The sequence below is a fragment of the Phragmites australis genome, chromosome 14, assembly GCF_958298935.1.
Source record: "Phragmites australis chromosome 14, lpPhrAust1.1, whole genome shotgun sequence".
Taxonomy (NCBI): Eukaryota; Viridiplantae; Streptophyta; class Magnoliopsida; order Poales; family Poaceae; genus Phragmites; species Phragmites australis.
This window is the reverse complement of record NC_084934.1, coordinates 30,668,764-30,686,917: the sequence shown is the minus strand read 5'-3', so window position 1 is coordinate 30,686,917 and position 18,154 is coordinate 30,668,764. Positions and strand designations below refer to the sequence as shown.

The following is an 18,154-nucleotide window of genomic DNA, read 5'->3' as shown; positions in this document are numbered from 1 at the left end:
TGATATTTTATTGCAATTTGTGTGTTTGTCATGTTGCAGACTATATGCATAAATGTTTTAGATATTCAAATTTAATGTTTCAGACGTTATGAAAATTTGTGTTTTAGTTATTTTCGTATGTTGCATCTCGAAATCTCTTGCGTACAGATTTGGAAAAAAAAATTATCTATTTGAGTTAATTCCTATATTTTCGTATCTCCAATGTATCAGATGTTCAAATTTAATATTTCAGACGTTATAGAAATTAGTTGTCATAGTTATTTTCATATATTGCACTCAATTCTACATCATATGGGTTTTTGCCTGAAATGTTGCGTGCAACATAGCAGGATGTTACGGTGAATTTTTTTCTTTCAGAATCGAATGCATACAAAGCTATTTTAGTACATTTTTTTGATATTGTAATGTTGCAAACGTTATTTTTAGATGTTGCAACAGACTATTAATTGGACCGGACGATGAATCGGACGTCCACGCGATATTACGTGTAACATATCAACATGTTGCGATAGAAATTTTTCGTTCTCAATTGTGTGGCTACGAGGTGGTTCAAGTAGTCTATCCAACAATGCGGAATCGTCAGAAGCTACAACCTGGATCGTATGGGCGTCGTTAAAATTTTGTAAAGCTATACTCTCTTGTCACCCGTTAGAAAGACGACAAGCTACCTCTGTCGGGGCACCTGGCCTGCAGGGACTTTTCCCATGACCACAGCAGCTCCCCTCAAAAAACAAGAAACAATTGCATGCATTTGATGTTTTGACATGTATACGACGACAGTCAATACAGCTGAAACAATTGCATTTGTACATGAAACAAATGGTAAGAATCACCAGGAAACGCTGTGGTTCTTCGCTGTGGCTCTCTTGCCTGAAGAATGTAAGCAGGATGCAATGGGCGTGATTTTATGCAATGCATCTGTATCCTAGCCGATAGGATGGATTGTACGTACACCGTCGGCGACCACGCCTTCAAACCCACCTGCAATTCCGCTTGGGCTTGGCGGGATGCTATGGTCGTGGCCTGAGATGAGATCACTCCTCGATGAGCAGCTCCAGCCCGGGCTCGCCGGCGGGAGCTCTACTGCTTCATCTTTGGGTCCGTCTCGTAGTAGACCACATCGCCCGTGTCGCTGACGAAGTGGTCGCTTCTCAAGCTCCGTACCAGATCACCAAACAGGTGAAATGGGAAAGGGGCAGACCTCTCCGGCTGCCTGTAGTACTTGCCCAGCACCGGCTTCGCTGCCTCCGTCTGCAAGCCAATGCCATGGCATGGATTGATCAGAGAGAGACCATGACATGATCAAGGAAAGAAAAGGAAAGGAAGCCCCAAGTCATTTCATTCCTTACCGCCTCTATCAGATGGTAATGTGGGATCTGCGGGAAGAGATGATGAATCACATGAGTCCCGATGTCGTGGTGGATGTTGTTGATCCATCCGTAGTCCCGGTCAAGCGTTGTCAAGCCTCCCCGAAGATAGCTCCACTCCTGATTCACACATGAAAAATTAAACAACAATCTTATTCAAAGTACCTCCTTATCTCACTTCTACAATTGGATCGAGTGTGGTCCTTTTTAACTGATCAGTCAATGACAATCATGAATGCGAAATATTTGACAATCTCAAAGTGATACTACTCTGATATATGATCCGGGAGAAGATAAAGAATGCTGGGACTTGGTCAATTTATGATCCCAAGCTGCCTGTGGCACAAGGTAAAGGGGTTCTTTTTGACACAGAACTGAATCGTTCTAGCTACTTTTGATAGCTACCACACATGTATGAACCATGAATCCGAAAGATTTGAGAGTGAAAGCTGCAGACAACTTGCATTGTAGGAACACAGTTGGTGGTTTCTGTGGTTGGTTGTGCCTTTGCATTATCTTCAATTTGCTCTGAATTATCACAGGCTGGAAAAGCCGGTTGCGATATCCAATGGTCGACGAGCCACTGATTTAACTTAACCGAAACACTGCATCCGTTCTACATTCAAAGTTAATTTAACATTCGTTCAGACTTATGGGTTCAGTCCAATTTTGTGTCACTAGCAATCATCAGCCAGCTATGCTGAATAAGTAAGAGACATTAAGCAGGCTGTAACCTGATTCATGAACCAAAGTTGGCTTCCGTCGTTATATATATTGGACAGAGGAAAAAGCCTCTGTAACGGTTGGTGATCGTTTACCAAGAGCTAGCAGCGAATTGTGCATACCTTTCCGCGGTACCAGGGAAGCTTTTCGTCATGGCCGTGATGGTGCAGGTAGGTGACGAAGTCCAGCCACATGACAAATATCTGCAGCAGAATTGAGCACGTAAATTAAGCTCCCGACCACCAGCACCCAGTCCACGTATCACACCAGTGGGAAGGACTTGTGGTATGCACGAGAAACTGAGAGGCTGCGAATGCAACAGCGTAGCTCAACTCATGCATGCATACCCAGTAGGGGACAGCGTAGAGCTTGATCATCTGCAGAGGCCCCATGGCGAAGGTGAGGCCAGCGAGGAGGCCGGCCATGGCCAGCCAGCACGCCGTCGAAGTCAGCACGTCCTTGCTCTCGTTGGGCTGGAACAGGTCGCTGCTCGGGTGGAAGTGCGACCCCGACTTCCCTGGACTCCTCGACCACTTGACAATGATGGCGAAAATGATTCAGCAATCACTACGAGCAAATGAGCAAGCCAAGGGGAAGAAGGGGAGGGGCTCCGCTCACCAGGTAGAAGGGGTAGGCGAGCATCGGGAACGGCATTTTGAAGCGCAGCATCCGGGTGACATTGTTCAGGCTCTTGTACAGCCCCTCGGGGAGCTGCAGAACAATTAATTCTTCAGTTGAGCAGATCAAGAAATCAATCAATTAAAGCGACACCAGCAGCAGAGAAAGAAGGTCGTACAGGATGCCAGGACTCGTCCTTGTCGACATGGCCGTGGTTCTGGTGGTGCGTCCGGTGGCTAATCCTCCTGCAGTTGAGTTGAGTTGAGTTGATTCCGTTGCGTTGGGCTCAAAGGAAAGGAAAGGAAAGGAAAGGAAAGGAGACGCATTTCCGTTGAGAAAAAAAAAAAAGAAGCATTGAAACGTACCAGCCGTGGTAGGGCACAAGGATGGAGGAGTGGAGAATGTGGCCGACGACGCTGTTGAGGTTGGGGTTGTTGGAGAAGCTCCCGTGCCCACTGCAACGCCATGGAGGAGGGAGCGGGTTGAGGTGGAGATAGAGGAAACAAACAGACAAGCGTAAGTGGGAACGTACCAGTCGTGTCCGAGGACGAAGAGCGCCCAGAACATGGTGCCCTGCGCCGCCCAGTAGAGTGGCCAGACGAGCCAGCTGTCGAGGCGCGCGGCGGCGGCGGCGAGGCCGAGCACGAGGACGACGTCCCGCAGGACGTAGCTCATGGAGCGCCAAGGGTCCTTGACCCAGCAGTGCTTTGGGATGGCGGCGCGGATGTCGGCGAGCCCGAACGGCGGCGGCGCCCCGGGGTCGAACGCACCAGCACCACCCTCGGCCTCGGCCAAAGAGGCTCCTTGTCCTTGGGTGGGCGCGGCGACGCGGACGCGGGCAGCAATGCGGCGTCGGGCGGAAGAGAGCGGGAGGCGGCCGCAGCAGCTGCTGCTCTGGGAGACGGAGACGGAGAGCAGCAGCCGGGCCATTGCTCTCGTCTCGATCTGCCCGCGCCGCCGCTTGGCCACCCCTCCCGAAGTGGCCGGCTGGCTGGTTTTCAAAGGTCGATACGATATGGGTGGACGACGGTAGAGCATGGGAATTGCAGTTGCAGTCTTTTCTTTCTTTCTTTGTTACTCGCTGCAGCTCTCTCTCTCTCTGCACCAAGGATTCTTTCTGCACCACAAATATATGACCATCTTCAACCATATTCCTTTTAATTCATTCATTTTTCGATTTCCTTCTCTGTTCTTATTTCATTTATTTTTTCTCATCTCCAACAATTTTCTTTCGAACGGAATCGCAAAAAGAAATAAGAGAGAATCTCATCCTGAAGAGAATGATCTTAGAAATTACTTCGTGACGAGAATCATAAAGAGAAATCGTTAAACAAAAATCATAAAGAAGAATCTGGACACAGAAGAAAAACACTTGGAGATAGTTGCTGATGCTCATCATGTGAAAAGCACAAGCAGTTTCGTTTATTCTCTCTCTTATCTTTACATTGTAAAAACGAAAAACAAAAGAAAAAAGAAAATCACCTACACTAGCTCTCATCCATCAGCCATCGGATGGTAGTCTTTGCTATCACCCTTAATACACAAGATTACATGGTGATGGTAGTATACAGCACAACCTAAGCTAAACCAATAACAGCAGTGCTGTCTACCTAATGGCAAGGTAGACAACCACCTCCACAGCTGGCAAGTGAAACTAATGTACATAGCACCTGATGGTATGCAACAGAATGTCCAGAAATAAATAACAACCAGAAACCGGAACATCTCAACTGCTCCTACTTTGTGTCGAATGCAGCCTATACAAACCACATTGTTATAGCTTCCACCACTTCTTGTTCTCCATTTTTTTCGCAAGCTCCTGGGCGAGCGAAGCAAAGTTTTCTGCTCCATTCTGAAGCTCTGCGGTTTGTTGGCTTATTCTCTGGCAAGAAGAGAATCAGCTTTGATATCCTTCTTAATAACAACAAATTGACTACACAAAAAGTTAGAACGTGGCCTGGGGTCGCCCAGTGGCCGATCAGCAAAAATAATAAGTGCAGGGGTTTAGTATGAAATGGACTATTTTACCTCTAGTTTCTCCTGCCGTTGCATGAGCTTATCTTTCGCATGAGCAGCTGCTGCCGCCGCATCCTGCAATGGACCTAGATTTAGCTTGCATACACAGAGAAAACCATGACAAATTGCAATGATGATGAGATTACCCCGCCAAACTTATATTTGGTTAGAATTTCCTGTGGAGTTCTCATTCTTGGTTTATCAACATCGCTTGACCCTTCAAATAGTTTCGCTCTCTCCTCCTCTACTGCGAATATAAACACAAGCATAGTTTAAAGAAGTGTAACCTTAGAAACTGGGAGGGGGGGTATGTCCGACCTGTTGTTTTCTTATTCACGTGTGATGTAGAGGATGATGCTGGTGCCGGGGCTAGTGATACTTCATCATCAATCACTATGTCATCTGCATTGAATATCTCAAATTAATAGGGAGCGCTTAAGATAATTTCTTTCAGATATAAAAGGGGAGGAGGAAGAGAACCAATCGACAGTTCTTCTATTGGATCATCAGGATTGGGTATTGATGGTTCAACAAACGATTCTTTCAAGAAAATTGACTCCAAATGTTCGCTGGGGATTTGCTCAGTGAAACTTCCTTTAATTTTCGTGTTTCCTTCAGCCTTGTCTTTCATTCCTTTAATGATGCCACCAAAAATTCCTGCTGGATTCTGCAGCAGAAGTTTCATATGAAGCCAAAATGTAGGGGCGACATATGAATAAAGGAGATCAGGCTATGGAAGACCTGCTTTCTTCTCTGGTCAGTTGAGAAAGTAATAGCTGCATCAGCAGCTGCTGCAAGTACTTTGTCATGAAGGGACGGCAGAGATTCTGGAATCCTATTACAGTAGGGTAAGGAGTCAGATCTATTGCTTCTCAATCTGTATAGGATCCAGTACAACAATGCCTTAACACACCACAAAAGTGAAGTACCTGAAGTCATTCTCTGAGGCTACGAGAGAGATGATCGCAAATTCAGATCCATTTACCTGTCGTGGAGTATATATTAGGAAAATGAGGGTTTTTCTTTAAAACCTGGATATATATACAATCCGATGGTAAGGACGCACCCTAGTTTCCTTTTATACATGAATCAACTGATAAGGTGCAAGTTTTACTAGTGAACAAAGTTGGCCATCTTCGAGTGTGCTTGACACAAAGAAAACATGGCACTCATTTTAGGTACCACTATTCTAGCTTCCTTTGGAAGAAATAAGCTAAATATGGATGTGGCAGCAAACAATAGATAGCATAAACCAAAACAGCTATATACATGTGGCCCTAAAATTTATTACATTAAATATGAAACCAACCAACCAAACCCTCAGGACTAAGTTAGAAAGGCTAGCCAAAAAAAAAATTACCAGAGCAATTTGTCCATTTGAAGAGCTTGTGGATTTTTCCATGCCTGTCTTGTAACTCCATCTTAATAATGACATCAAGGAGCTATCAGCAACAACAGCCAGGTCTGGCACAGATCTGCCCATGATAAAAGTAAATTGTCATGGTTTAAGCAAACTTGACCAGCCCCTTGCATGGATGTATGCATAAGCCAGTACGTAACAACAGATGAGAAGACTTGAAAGTTGAAAGTCTTCCCTTTAAAATCCATGAATATTGGCTAGATTTAAAATGAAAATTATATTCTCTTATCTGCACCTAACAATATTCTCATTGGATTGTACATGGTGAAATAAATATGTGACAGATGAGATAACAAAACACCAAATATAGATGACAATGCTATTGCCAGCTTTTATTTTATTGGTTCAAGTGGAGAAACAAAAAACTTGCAGTAAAATACTTTTTTCTGTCTTGGAGCATATGTACAGATGTAAACACGGTACACAATTTCTCCCATCATACGTTGACCGTAAGCATTATAAGTTAAGCCACACTGTTCTAATGTATAAACCTGAAGTCTGCGCCAAAGCTGCATTAAAAACCAATAATGATCCAGTATTTATGACAAGGAAAAGGCATGACAAAATTGTAACTACCTCAATTCTATCGTGCCTGTCTCATAAGCTAATATCAACCCACAAATTTTGTCATCCATGTTCTTGAAAACTGATGACCACCGACAAGGTTTTGCAAGTTTCGTCTTATGTAGATGCTTGCTGCTTCCCTGATGGGGAATGGAACATCACCAGTAAGCTGTGGAAGTTTGGAAACTATAAAAGCACTTCATATAAGCCAAGAACACACCTGAATTAACAGTACCATCGAAAACAAAAGCAGCACGTCCTCACAGCAGACCAAAAGAAGTGAATCTAAACCACCATTGTTTGAAAGCTGGGGAGCATTTTTTGGGTGCTTTTCAACTCCTTGTGCTTGTTTTCTGTCAACATAATTGCCTTTTCCTGTCTGACCTTGACTTGGGGATTTTTCTTCTGATAATCGAGTTTGGTTCTCGTCTGAAGCTCCATCTAGATCCAAAAGCTTACAGAGTTATGCATTGATGTAAAGGAGATAGAAGGTAAGCGCCACCTTAATGCAATGAATAGTAATCACTTGCCTATGACATACATGGAAACAGCAGATGATTGCTTCTGATCTAAGAGATGTGAATTTATCATCACACCAGTTGTGGTGTCAAGTACAGTAACGCGAGCATCCTTTGTCAATGAAAGAAGAACATCTCTGGGTAATTTTGCACTTTTTTTACTTTCTTTCTTTGACTGATCTTCTTTTGTAGCAGATGCAGCTATACTGTTAATGCTCAAGGAAACAACAGGAGAGTTTGTTCCTGATGCACAATCCACAGCGAATATAATTGATAGCTGACTCGGATCAAACATTGCCACCTTTAAGAAGACAAACCAGAACATAATGATTAACTAATAACACTTGATTACTTTAGTTTAAGTGAATGGTGAAATATCAGAAATCTTAGGACAACATCTATTAGGCCCTATTTGTTTCGGATTGTAAAAGCTGGATTGTGGTAACAACCTGTAAGCTAAAACAAACAGCTAGATTGTAAAAGCTAGATAGTGATCACAATCTACAAGCTGAAACAAACAGCTGGATTGTAAAAACTAGATTGTTCCAATCCAGCTCTCAGATTGTAACAATCCAGCGATCCGCCTTCCACCAGCTTTTACAATCCACAATCCAGTTTTTTACAATCCAGCTTCTTACAATCCATAATCTACAAGCTATTTTTCATAATCTCCAGCTGAAACAAACAGACCCTTACAAAACTAGAATATACCTGACCGTTCTGATAGCCTGCCGCAAGGACCTCTCCCGAAGCTGTAAATAGGAGAGATCGCACTGGGGAATTTGATGCCATAAAGGCAACATGACAATGAAACCCTCTCGCATGATGAACAACATGAGCTGTAAGAAAATCAAAAGAGGTGAGTGTTAATAGTTAAGGAAAATCTAATGAACCGTATTCAAATGGAGAAGTATATAATGCCTAGCATAAGTTTCACTACCGACCTACCTACCATTTTTAGCACAGGAACAAATGATTTCAACCTCTGCGAAAAACATGAGCAGGTTCTATCAATTTTAGACATGGCGCTAATGTATAGCAAGGTTTTTGTTCAATGTGAAGTGCTTGATCATGATCCCTCAATTCATATTGTGTTTCACTAATAAGCAATCAGACAAATAATAGGACCCATGTACTATGTCTCTCATCTGCTAGAGAAGCATGATATGGCCTCTGCTTGTCGGACTACCAGACATGAGGTAGACAGGCGTCTTGTATGTTCTAACAGATAGAAGTAAATTGGCATAACATTGTCTTAATAAGGATGGCAGCAATATGCTCAAGAGATATCTTGCATCAAAAAAGGGAAAATTGGAACTAGCTCATTGAGGTGACATTTCTAGGCATTTTCTTCCTATCATCAGGGTTTCTACCTTCTTGCTTAGATTCACTCACAAAGTGAAAGCTTGAATCTCCAGTGTGCTCACGAAGTTTATAGATGCGGACCTACAAAGAAAGATATAAAAGAGAGTATAGTAGATGCTATCAACAACTAGCCATTTGGACTAATCCACAAATTTGACAGTAAGATCTAACCAGACCACTTGTTGCCCCAACAGCCAATATCATGTTTGATGAACAAAAAGCCAGAGATGATACAGAAGCATTTGCTCCATCCAAATTAACACCAGCCACCTGTGGTAAAGAATAGTTATAACTTAGACTGAGCAAAACACAAGTAATAATACAAATATACATTAGACTGACCTTTCCATCCAAAACAAACATTGGCATCAGAACTGGAAATGTTGCATCCCATATTCTCACAGAACCATCTTGGTAGCCTGCAATGTATATTCTTTCAACAGCATGATCTTCATTCAGTGACATCTCACTAGGAACCCCGCCAGTCAAAGGCCATTTCATGTTCCCTGATATGAAAGGTGTGGCACTTTGCCTAGCACAAAATTTCTACAGAAAAATCACACAAATATGATATTATATAAGTCACGATAATATCTTGATAGAGTAAAATATCCATAATACAATCAGACCTGTACCTTTAGTGAAATATTTGGAAATTCCCTTCCGGATAGTGAACAAAGATTTGTGACTGTTATGTTGGGATCAATCGTAGGAACTGCAACTGGAAATTTCTGTGCTTCAGGCAGAGCATTTCCCTCTTTTGTGTTTTGCACAGAAAATAGAGAACCACCATCATAAAAATTCAATTGTCCAGGATTTGTTAAAATGAAAAGTGCCGAAGTTCGGCTTTTATCGGGAACCCCAGTATCTGGAATAAGAATCATATCAGCAAAGGATCCATCAAGCTTGAGGTCCATCCGCGACATGCAACTTAGTGATTCTAATCCAGCAGTCGATTCCAAGCTAAGAACCTGCAAGAAAATGCATTTTTTTCATTGATGTCTAGTTTTCTGCAATGGGAGGTTTGGGAAACAATTAAAGAACTATGCTTAGAAAGTAAACAGGTAATTTTTACAGGTATGAATACATTCGTTTAGAACAAAAGTTAAATATATGGTTGCTTGTTCACACCTGAACCAAAAAAATTCCCAGAGTTGTTTGGATCTAAAAAATGGGTTCCTCCCCGGGAATAAACTCATTTTTGTCACCCTGGGGCACCTTTCTTCATACTTCTTGAAGGAAACTTTCATAGGTGCTCGTGTTTTCTAACCCATGTGAGTTATGTCACCATGCAAAACCAGTATTGTGTCTCTACATTAAACACATCTCATAATACTGTCTCTACACTACACTAAACTAGTATTGAGTACACTGAACTAGGAATTAATTTTAGCAAAATGGTAATGGAGCAAACAAGTACATTTGAGACCTAAGAATGCATCAGTAAGACAGTAACATTGAGAACGAAACAAGCGGCAAACCGTGAGAACTTCTTCAGATCCCATATCATCACCACCATATACAAAAAGATGCCCTCCTTTCTTAGTATCCAGTGCTGACCCAGCAGACCAATGCAAGACAATAACAGGAAGCCTACGGCTTCCTGAAGCCAGCTGCAGCTTAACAACATTAGATGAAGCGTCACTTTGCTTGTCTTGCCTAGAGGATCTTGTAGTCATATCCCATAGAAGTATGTCTCCTGTTATATAGCCAACAGCAACGGTTGAGCCCCCTTTTGATGCCCAACAAAGAGAACAAATTTCCCTCTCTTCTTCACTTTCATCAATAGTATTGTCCAATTGATCTTCACCAGCATCCCTCTGAGCACCAGTTACTTGACCCTTCATGTGTAAATCCCCATAGCCTCTAATAGAAATTGCATGGTCCTCCGATACATCCCAAATAACTAACAACCCTTTCTCATATGCAATTAGCACCCTGAAATATTTAAAAGCAGCTATTCTTGAGTGTTTCAGACTCACAAAAAAAGAAAATCAACGATAAATCTGCCTCTCAATGAGAATAATGGGACGAAAACAAAGGTATGGTTTCTTCTTTCAAACTTTCTTGCATGAACACATTTTTTCGTCTTTCAGAACATCTGATTGATCATCTCTGAATTGTTTTCAAGCTAACAAAACAAAGTGAAAATAGTATCACAGTTTCCTTTAATCTATTTGTGATTTTGGAAGTCTGACCATCCTAAAATCCTATACTATTACCTACAGGCATGCCTGCTAATAACTAGCAGTTATTGACCAAGGTTCTACAAGTTACATTAAATGAAGACCTTACCTTGTCCCAAAAGTGTCAGGTAGGGGCAGTATTCCAACAATAGGTTGAGGATCCTGTAAGGAAACACCAGCCGCTTCTGTGAAAAAATAGAATCATGAAATATCAACTTTGAACCTCAAAGCACAAAAAATATTAAGATGGTGCAAGACAAAAAAAAATAAAGTGCTTTTAATCCAAGTAAATGAATAGCAGAATATTGCAATAGGTAATGAATAGAAATGACCATGCTCAAGTCCACTAAAAATCATATTAACTCAAGTCATTTGCTTATGCAGTTGTGCCTAACTCAAATATTTCTATGGACAGAAACCTCAGAGTAACAGACAATTATCTCTGCTCAAAATTGGAGTTTTGTTCACCATTTTAACTTCATGTGGAAGCAATATGAACAGGAGATTTTGTACATCAATAGAAGCAAATGGAAGAAATATTCTAGTTCTGGTTAACATTTGGCAAGAAAGACATAAGGTATACCGGCCAAGGACTGTATAGGAACATTGTATGGCATCCTTTGAAGCTTCCCATCATCTACATCATACTTCAATACAGAAAGAAGACCATTCTCATCTCCAAGGTACCTGAATACAAAGAGCAAACTTATAAAACAAGGGCTATGAACTGCTGCAAAATTGCAAATAGATATTGCAAGATGTGGGAAAACAAGTAAGCTTACATCAGAAAGGTCCCATCTATGACTGCAAAAGCAGTAATGTTGACGTCCCACTGGGAAGAATAAAATAGTTGCCTGAACTCAAGATTCCATACCTACAAGACAGACATATATTATATGCAACGGTTACTAACACTACTAGATAACATGCTTCTATGTTTCAAGGGCTAGGCAACAGCTGACACTCTTCTTGAATAAACAATGCAACGAGTAAAAAGGAGTTCAGGTATAGGTATTGCAGTATTTGGTGATCATATTTTATTTCAAGTAGTTTCTTGTGATGTTCTTCTGCAGAGTTTGAGCCATTGGTCAATTTTCTTTGTTATGCATGGTGATTGAAATAGAAGTGTCATATGGCTTTACAATAGCTGTATTTTGCGTGCCTCAACACTATATTGGAAGGCACTTTCTTAAGAGCTATTCCCCCCCTAGATCATCCACGGGCAGAGCTTAACTTAATCTCTTAACATGATATTCCAGACTAACAGTTGATGTATCATAAATTCTGAAATGCAAAACTTAGACTGGAATCTTCACAGGTTGAATTTAAAGAACATGTAATGAAGAAAGTTGGAGTACGAACCAACACATGAGCATCACACAACTTATTATTACATATACGTATGAACTACAGTAATCCCCAAGGAAGTAGAAAAAAGAAGAGTTTGGATACAACAAAACCTTATCTGGCAGTGCCATACCTGGATTTCATTATCGTTAGAGATGGCAACCAGAAGCCCCTGATTTTGTATAAACTGCGATGGAAAGCAATTTGTTAGTTGTTTCAAAGAAGAAAAAAATCGATCAGGGCATGGTATTGGAGGTTATCCATAAGCAGCAAAGAATGCAGCCAGTTAGTTTAACAAGGCAAGGTGGATTCTGGTGGAACTTGCAAACAATTGCTTCTGAGAAGTAACACAACATTCACACTTACGTATCAGAAAGGCAGTAGTTTACATGGAAGGAAGGAGCTATAAGAAGTATACTTTGAGCCTATCATGAAAAATTAGAAAGGAAGAGGAAAAGAAAACACGCTAACTTAATACTTTGCACATGCATGATGAAAGTTGAGAATCACTGACATGGAAAAGGCAACAATATAAATTGATCTTGGAAGGAGAAAAGACTCAATTAAGAGCCAAACCTGCACAAACTTGTATGGGACACTCTTCGGTGATATGAGGAGGCCTTCGATGTTATCGCCTCCAAATATTTTTATCCTACCATCTCTGCAGTTTGATGTGCAGGAAAGATATGAGCATCTACTTAACAAGAGACAATCTTAAACTTGGACGAAGCATAAACACTAATGAAAATGTCTTGACACCATCACCGTCAGCTTTGTTACTGAACTAGAATAATGTTGCGGACATATCAGCAGAATAGAACATGAGAATTAAACGACTTATTTTCATGCTTATGTAAAGTACTTTTATGTTTTCTCATCTGGTAAGTAAGTCATATGGAGAGAAGCAGAATTTAACAAAGTAGTTGTTGACACGGAAGAGCAACAATTGATCATCTCTGTACGAGGTACAGTATGGCAGTATGCTATCCATCAACCATACTCAGAATGAAGTTCGTGTGAGTGGTTTACTTGACACTGGGGGTGGGTTATGTAGATTGATTGTAATTTGAAGACGAGGTGAGGTGAGGTTTGGAAGGGAAGCTCACAGCGTTCCGATGGCGAGGAGGCGCTGGACAGGATCAAACGCGAGGACTGAGGCGGTGTAGGGCACCCCGTAGTGAAGCGCGATCTGCGCATCCATTTCGGCTACGTCCCCAGCAGGTCCTCCTCCTCCCCCTCCCCCTCCCTGTAGCAGCAAAAACCAAACAAAATCAGCAGCGCAAGCAAGCTGAACCCATGATGATAAGCATGGCGAATCTGATCCGACTGGACCAAGGCGATTGGAATTCCTTTTGCGCAAATCTGAGCTATAATTTTAGGCGAACGGGGCAGCTAGGCTAGTCGGATCAAATGAATATAGTCGGCACGGGAAGCGAGAGAGGGAGGAGAAGGACCTCACCTGATGATGGAGAGCCTTGTGGAAGAGGCGCTTCGCAAACATCGCCGTCGATGGTTTGGTCTCGACGGACGGCGACGGCGTGGTCGACTGGCTGACTGACTGACTGGTGGCGTGCTTCGCTTTGGGTTTTGGGCCCAGAGAAAGCAAAGGAGGAGGCCTTCCTTTGTCTAAACGGGGGCCCATGTTGAGCAGCAAAGGCCCAGCCCACTGGATCCTTGCTCACTTCCATCGAACCGACAAGAAAGGATCTCCATTCATAGAAAGCATCTTTATGGATGAAATATATATTAATCTCCTTACTAGTTTAGAAGGGATTGATATCTTACCTTGTATAGTTAATCACTTATCTTATATTAGCTCCATGTACCTCTATAAAAAACCATTCGGTTGTTAAAAAATAATCAAGCAAAGAGCACTCTCCAAATACATCTTCTTTTATGGTATCAGATTAGAAGATCATGCCCTCTCTTCTACTGGCCAGCCACCTCCAGCACCTCCGTGTGCACACAACAGCCCCTCCACCTCTTTTGTGCGTGTGCAATACACCCAGCACCTCTGTCCCGCTGTGCCTTCCCTCACCAAAGTCGTCGGCCAACTCCATGGCAACCACCGCTGTTTCCGCTCTCTCCACCATCAATATGTGTACACATATCCCTTCTCACTCGAGCTTCACCCGCCAAACTACTCCCACCGACGTGAACTATTTCAAGTTCTCGTCGGCAAGTTCGGCACCAAGGGCCGCATCGATGGCTCCTCCCCGAGCCGGACATCAAGACGTCCTCTAGCAATGCCATCTCCATCTGGAAATCAACAGACTACGCCGTCCTCTCCCTCCTCTACGCGTTCATCTCCATGGAGATCCTCTTCATCATCCTTATGCCTGGCTTGTAAGACCCCCATCCCGGGATCCTCTGTACCTCCTGTATCAGTCATTAGATCAAGTAGCTAATACGCACAGTATAATAGTTGTAGTATAACAGTCAAACTTTGTACATACATTTTAAGGTTCAGAGTAGAAAAAGGTATAAACCATACAATATATTACAAACTTGGCCAATCGGCCAACAAAACACAACGAAAAGTAAAGACCCAAAGGCACAGGTAGCTACGGTGCGAACGGAGAAGTTATGACCCCCGAAAGATCTAATCTAAAGTTAAATCAAGAAAATAAGAAATTGCATTATTCATATGTGGGAATCAATTGAACAGTAACCCGGTAGGGCCCATATGAACAGTACTTGATTGGGTTGAAATGGGCTTGTATTGGACCTAGTATGGGTTTGGATGGGTCAAGCTAGGCATAGTACTGGGTTGTACATCACTTGCCCGCACGGATAGGGTTGGCCGGTTCGCGAGCTGCGAAGTTGGGCCAGCCCACTAGGGCGACACCTTTGGTGGCTAGGTTGGTAGGTCGTTGGTGTGTGGGCCAAGCCACGATCCACTTGGTTGGGCTGCACAAACACGAGAGTAAGCCTAGCCACACGCGCGGGTGTGCGCGCGGGCTCACTGGCTAGCAGAGCAGGGGAGGGTACCAGCCGGCGGTGAGCAATTTGTGGCGGAACCGTGTTGGAGAGCTCCCGGCGAGGACTCACGACGATGAAGACGTGAGGGGCATCTACGTACTATGGGGAACTCGTCTAGAAGCTCATCAACGGCAGGCAATGCTCAGGGTGGTGCCAAACAGTGACAGAGGAAGATGGCGACGGCGCGAAGAAACTAGACAGCATCACTCCTCAATTACATGTGGTCGACCTGCAAGGAAAAGGGGCCTAGAGCTCCCTGGGCTACTTGGTACGAAAGTCGGACCACACACATGGGTATATGCACGCCAGCGACGATCATGGCACGGCGGCAAAGGACCAAACGCACGGCTGCACGTGGCCGCGCGAAGAGAGAGCATGCTAACGATGACCCACTAGCTAGGAGGGTGCGCGAGGGGATCGGAATGCTCACCGAGCATGAAAACGATGAGAAGCTGGATGACGGCTAGCGAAGCGACGATGGGGTGGTGACAGAATGGCTGGGCTTCCAACGTAGGGTGGGCTCCCATCGGGCTTCCGATCGATGGAGAGTGGCACAGTGATGGCGGCGAGCTTGGTTGAGTAGATAGGTGCCGCCGCACAGATCGCTTAGAAGGCAAATGGAATTCCGTGGCGAAATCATCATGACAAGCCATGGAAGCTTCATCAAGTAATGTAGTGGTAACACCACCTGCATGAGCATCAACTATAGACAAAAACAAATAAAGTATTTGCAATTAGCATAACGGTGATATAGAGAGCGGAAACCATATATAACTATAAAGCTGAACAAAAGCGGCAAGGATATATAATAAATAACAAACCTGAAGGTGAGGAAGCAAGCTTGGCCTGGCTCTGTGTACGGTGTCGATTAGGCAACGATTTTGTAGGAGGTGAAGACATGATATCAGTGCAGCGGCAACCACAACAAACGATAAGAAACATGATGTAATAACTGCTTCCTAGTGATAGAAACCATAAAAGAAAAATCAAATGGTAATAGTCCCTCAAGGCACCTTGAAACTACCGTGCAATTGTGCTTAAAGAGTTAGACAACAGACTCTGGAGCGTATATAATTAACTTAATACTTCAATATAATCTAGTAATGTAAGGAGCACACCAACTGAGGAATCCAAGAAAAGAGGGTGAAACCATGTATAAGTAGGCTGCAGAACTATGAACAAACTTGTGTGTAATCATACATCACATGATGAAGCACAATCATAAAAGAAATATGTTTATTGTACCAAACTACATGAAGAGCATCCTGTCTCGGCTCACCCAAAAAAAGGGCATTACATGACTTTTCATGAAGCTTAACACAGTAGTAATCCCTTAGCAGCAATCACGGTGGAAGGCACAAGCATTATGTTACTCTCCATGCATCAGCGTGCATAAAAAAAACATAATATTACTAACCTTATGCTGAGCCTATAGCCATAACTTACCTGCTTCCACAAAAGAAACTTCACAGTAGGAACTACGATTGAATACGGGAAGCAAACGCTGCAAGTCTGCAACCGAAGAGCATAAATCCCAAGTGGAAGGCCCCATGTTTAGCGGCATACTTAACGGCCCTTCATGCCTCTTTCAGACTACCTTGAAATGCTGCCCAAAAAATAGGACCATTCACTTCCAAACTGACGTAATTATAAGGAACCCAACAAAGATAAAGCCATATATAATTAGTGTACCAACTTCCTAAAGTGAGCGTATTGGAGAAGAAATATGTATGGAGATGGTCAGTTTTCAAACTTGATGTACAAAGGAAGAAAACAATTATCAAATCTAATTTAGCAATCGGAACAGAACATTGGTTCTACTTTTTAGACAAACATCGACTATTACATTACCTGGCCAAATAAATATGCATTGTAGGTAATCAGTAAAATCAATGAGTCTAATAGGGTAAATGAAAGAGAGAAACTAAAACTAATGTACTAGTAACTTTCCGGCAAGCGGACGGGTCCATCTTGGGGGGGGGGGGGGCTTACAAAGCAATCCGGCAAGCGGATGGCCCCAGTGGCACTGCCGCATGCACAAATCAGTAGATTAGACTTTAGAGAGGGAGATGCAAGTGCGGTGGAATTGAGCAGGCCGTGGAATCACCTCGCGGAACGGACGGATAGAGGTGATCGGACAGCTGCAGCCACCTGAAACTAGAATTGGGCATGGCGGAGGAGGGCGGTACCAGGAGGAGCGGCGGGACGAAGCACGGGGAGGGCCACCGGGTAGGGTTGGACGAACAGGGGCGGAGGCGAAGGGAAAGAGAGGATCAGGAGGAGAAGGGGGATCGATCGATCGATACATGATTGGAGATCAGCAGCGACAGTAGGAAAGCTTCTGGTCTGCTCTTTTCCTTTAACACATCGCTCTCTGAGTCTCATAAGCTTCTGATAAGCTAAAATAAACGTTAAATTTATTGTTGTCTTATGGTTTATCTGATAAGCTGGTTTCTTAATGAAATGAACTAAAAGCTGATAAGCTGGTTGATACTAGTTTTTCTGAAAAGCTGGTGTGCTAAGAGCCTAAAAATTAAGCCTATAAACTAACCGTTTTTTCCAAAAGGTATAAGCAACTTTTCAGATAAATAGTTTTTTAAAAAAAATTAGCTGTACCAAACAGAATCTTTATATAAAAATCGGTAGAGCAGACATGGAACCAGTAGAGTAGCTGTGTTAAGTTGATCTCTCTCCACTTGCATTAATAATGTGGGATTAAAGAACTACAGTCTCATTTCACATATTGGGCCTTTTAGGCCAAGCCCATATATTCTAACGGTGTCTTTCCAAAGATTAACTACCTAATGCATTTATAATCTAATCATGCTGATAACGTATTGTAAGTAGAAAGTAAAACACAGTAGAGAGTAGATAGAAATGAACGCATACCTTCATTGATGAAAAGTTTTACAATACATAGGGAGTGAACAAACCGGAATCGTACCAGTTGGGAGGTCGGTCACCCCAACAGGTGTCTTTCCAAAGATAAACTGCCTAATATAGTTATAAACCTAGTTACACGATAATTGAGCGTATTTATTTACAACA

At 42.8% G+C, this 18,154-nt stretch overlaps 2 protein-coding genes across 4 annotated transcripts; both read right to left on the bottom strand.

Moving 5' to 3' along the window:
- Nucleotides 1–784: 784 nt before the first annotated feature.
- Nucleotides 785–3,758, bottom strand: LOC133890937 (temperature-sensitive sn-2 acyl-lipid omega-3 desaturase (ferredoxin), chloroplastic-like). 2 transcript variants are annotated; one of them, XM_062331582.1, is made up of 8 exons: nucleotides 3,241–3,756; nucleotides 3,074–3,163; nucleotides 2,887–2,953; nucleotides 2,709–2,801; nucleotides 2,438–2,623; nucleotides 2,213–2,293; nucleotides 1,350–1,487; nucleotides 785–1,251 (listed from the first exon to the last, which is right to left on the bottom strand). In XM_062331582.1, exons 1-8 carry the CDS (start codon nucleotides 3,744–3,746, stop codon nucleotides 1,081–1,083), a joined length of 1,332 nt encoding a protein of 443 aa, XP_062187566.1. In that variant the 5' UTR covers nucleotides 3,747–3,756; the 3' UTR covers nucleotides 785–1,080. The 2 variants fall into 2 exon arrangements, 1 of the variants encoding a protein (XP_062187566.1); XR_009904125.1 differs by lacking the exon at nucleotides 785–1,251 and having other exon boundaries at nucleotides 1,413–1,983; nucleotides 2,102–2,293; nucleotides 3,241–3,758.
- A 348-nt stretch (nucleotides 3,759–4,106) lies between these two features.
- LOC133890151 (uncharacterized) lies at nucleotides 4,107–13,781 on the bottom strand. Of its 2 annotated transcripts, none has more exons than XM_062330599.1 (24): nucleotides 13,584–13,781; nucleotides 13,231–13,370; nucleotides 12,701–12,785; nucleotides 12,258–12,311; nucleotides 11,560–11,651; nucleotides 11,361–11,464; nucleotides 10,887–10,962; nucleotides 10,073–10,529; nucleotides 9,227–9,562; nucleotides 8,934–9,137; nucleotides 8,763–8,861; nucleotides 8,600–8,672; nucleotides 7,938–8,065; nucleotides 7,239–7,527; nucleotides 6,929–7,149; nucleotides 6,721–6,848; nucleotides 6,085–6,199; nucleotides 5,654–5,709; nucleotides 5,466–5,559; nucleotides 5,205–5,391; nucleotides 5,043–5,126; nucleotides 4,871–4,971; nucleotides 4,737–4,799; nucleotides 4,107–4,590 (listed from the first exon to the last, which is right to left on the bottom strand). In XM_062330599.1, the coding sequence occupies exons 1-24, from the start codon at nucleotides 13,764–13,766 to the stop codon at nucleotides 4,483–4,485; spliced, it is 3,477 nt and encodes a 1,158-aa protein (XP_062186583.1). In that variant the 5' UTR covers nucleotides 13,767–13,781; the 3' UTR covers nucleotides 4,107–4,482. The 2 variants fall into 2 exon arrangements, with proteins under 2 accessions (XP_062186583.1, XP_062186584.1); XM_062330600.1 differs by having other exon boundaries at nucleotides 4,871–4,968.
- Nucleotides 13,782–18,154: the final 4,373 nt, after the last annotated feature.

Excerpts from the sequence above, each read along its gene's own strand:
- LOC133890151 (XM_062330599.1), bottom strand. The coding sequence starts at position 13,766 with ATGGGCCCCCGTTTAGACAAAGGAAGGCCTCCTCCTTTGCTTTCTCTG. Across the intron at positions 10,963-11,360 it reads TCCTATACAGTCCTTGGCCG|AAGCGGCTGGTGTTTCCTTA; the intron begins GTATACCTTATG and ends ATTTTTTCACAG. Across the intron at positions 6,200-6,720 it reads ACAGGCACGATAGAATTGAG|ATCTGTGCCAGACCTGGCTG; the intron begins GTAGTTACAATT and ends TATCATGGGCAG.
- LOC133890937 (XM_062331582.1), bottom strand. The coding sequence starts at position 3,746 with ATGCTCTACCGTCGTCCACCCATATCGTATCGACCTTTGAAAACCAGC. Across the intron at positions 2,954-3,073 it reads CTTGTGCCCTACCACGGCTG|GAGGATTAGCCACCGGACGC; the intron begins GTACGTTTCAAT and ends ACTCAACTGCAG. Across the intron at positions 2,294-2,437 it reads TCTACGCTGTCCCCTACTGG|ATATTTGTCATGTGGCTGGA; the intron begins GTATGCATGCAT and ends ATTCTGCTGCAG.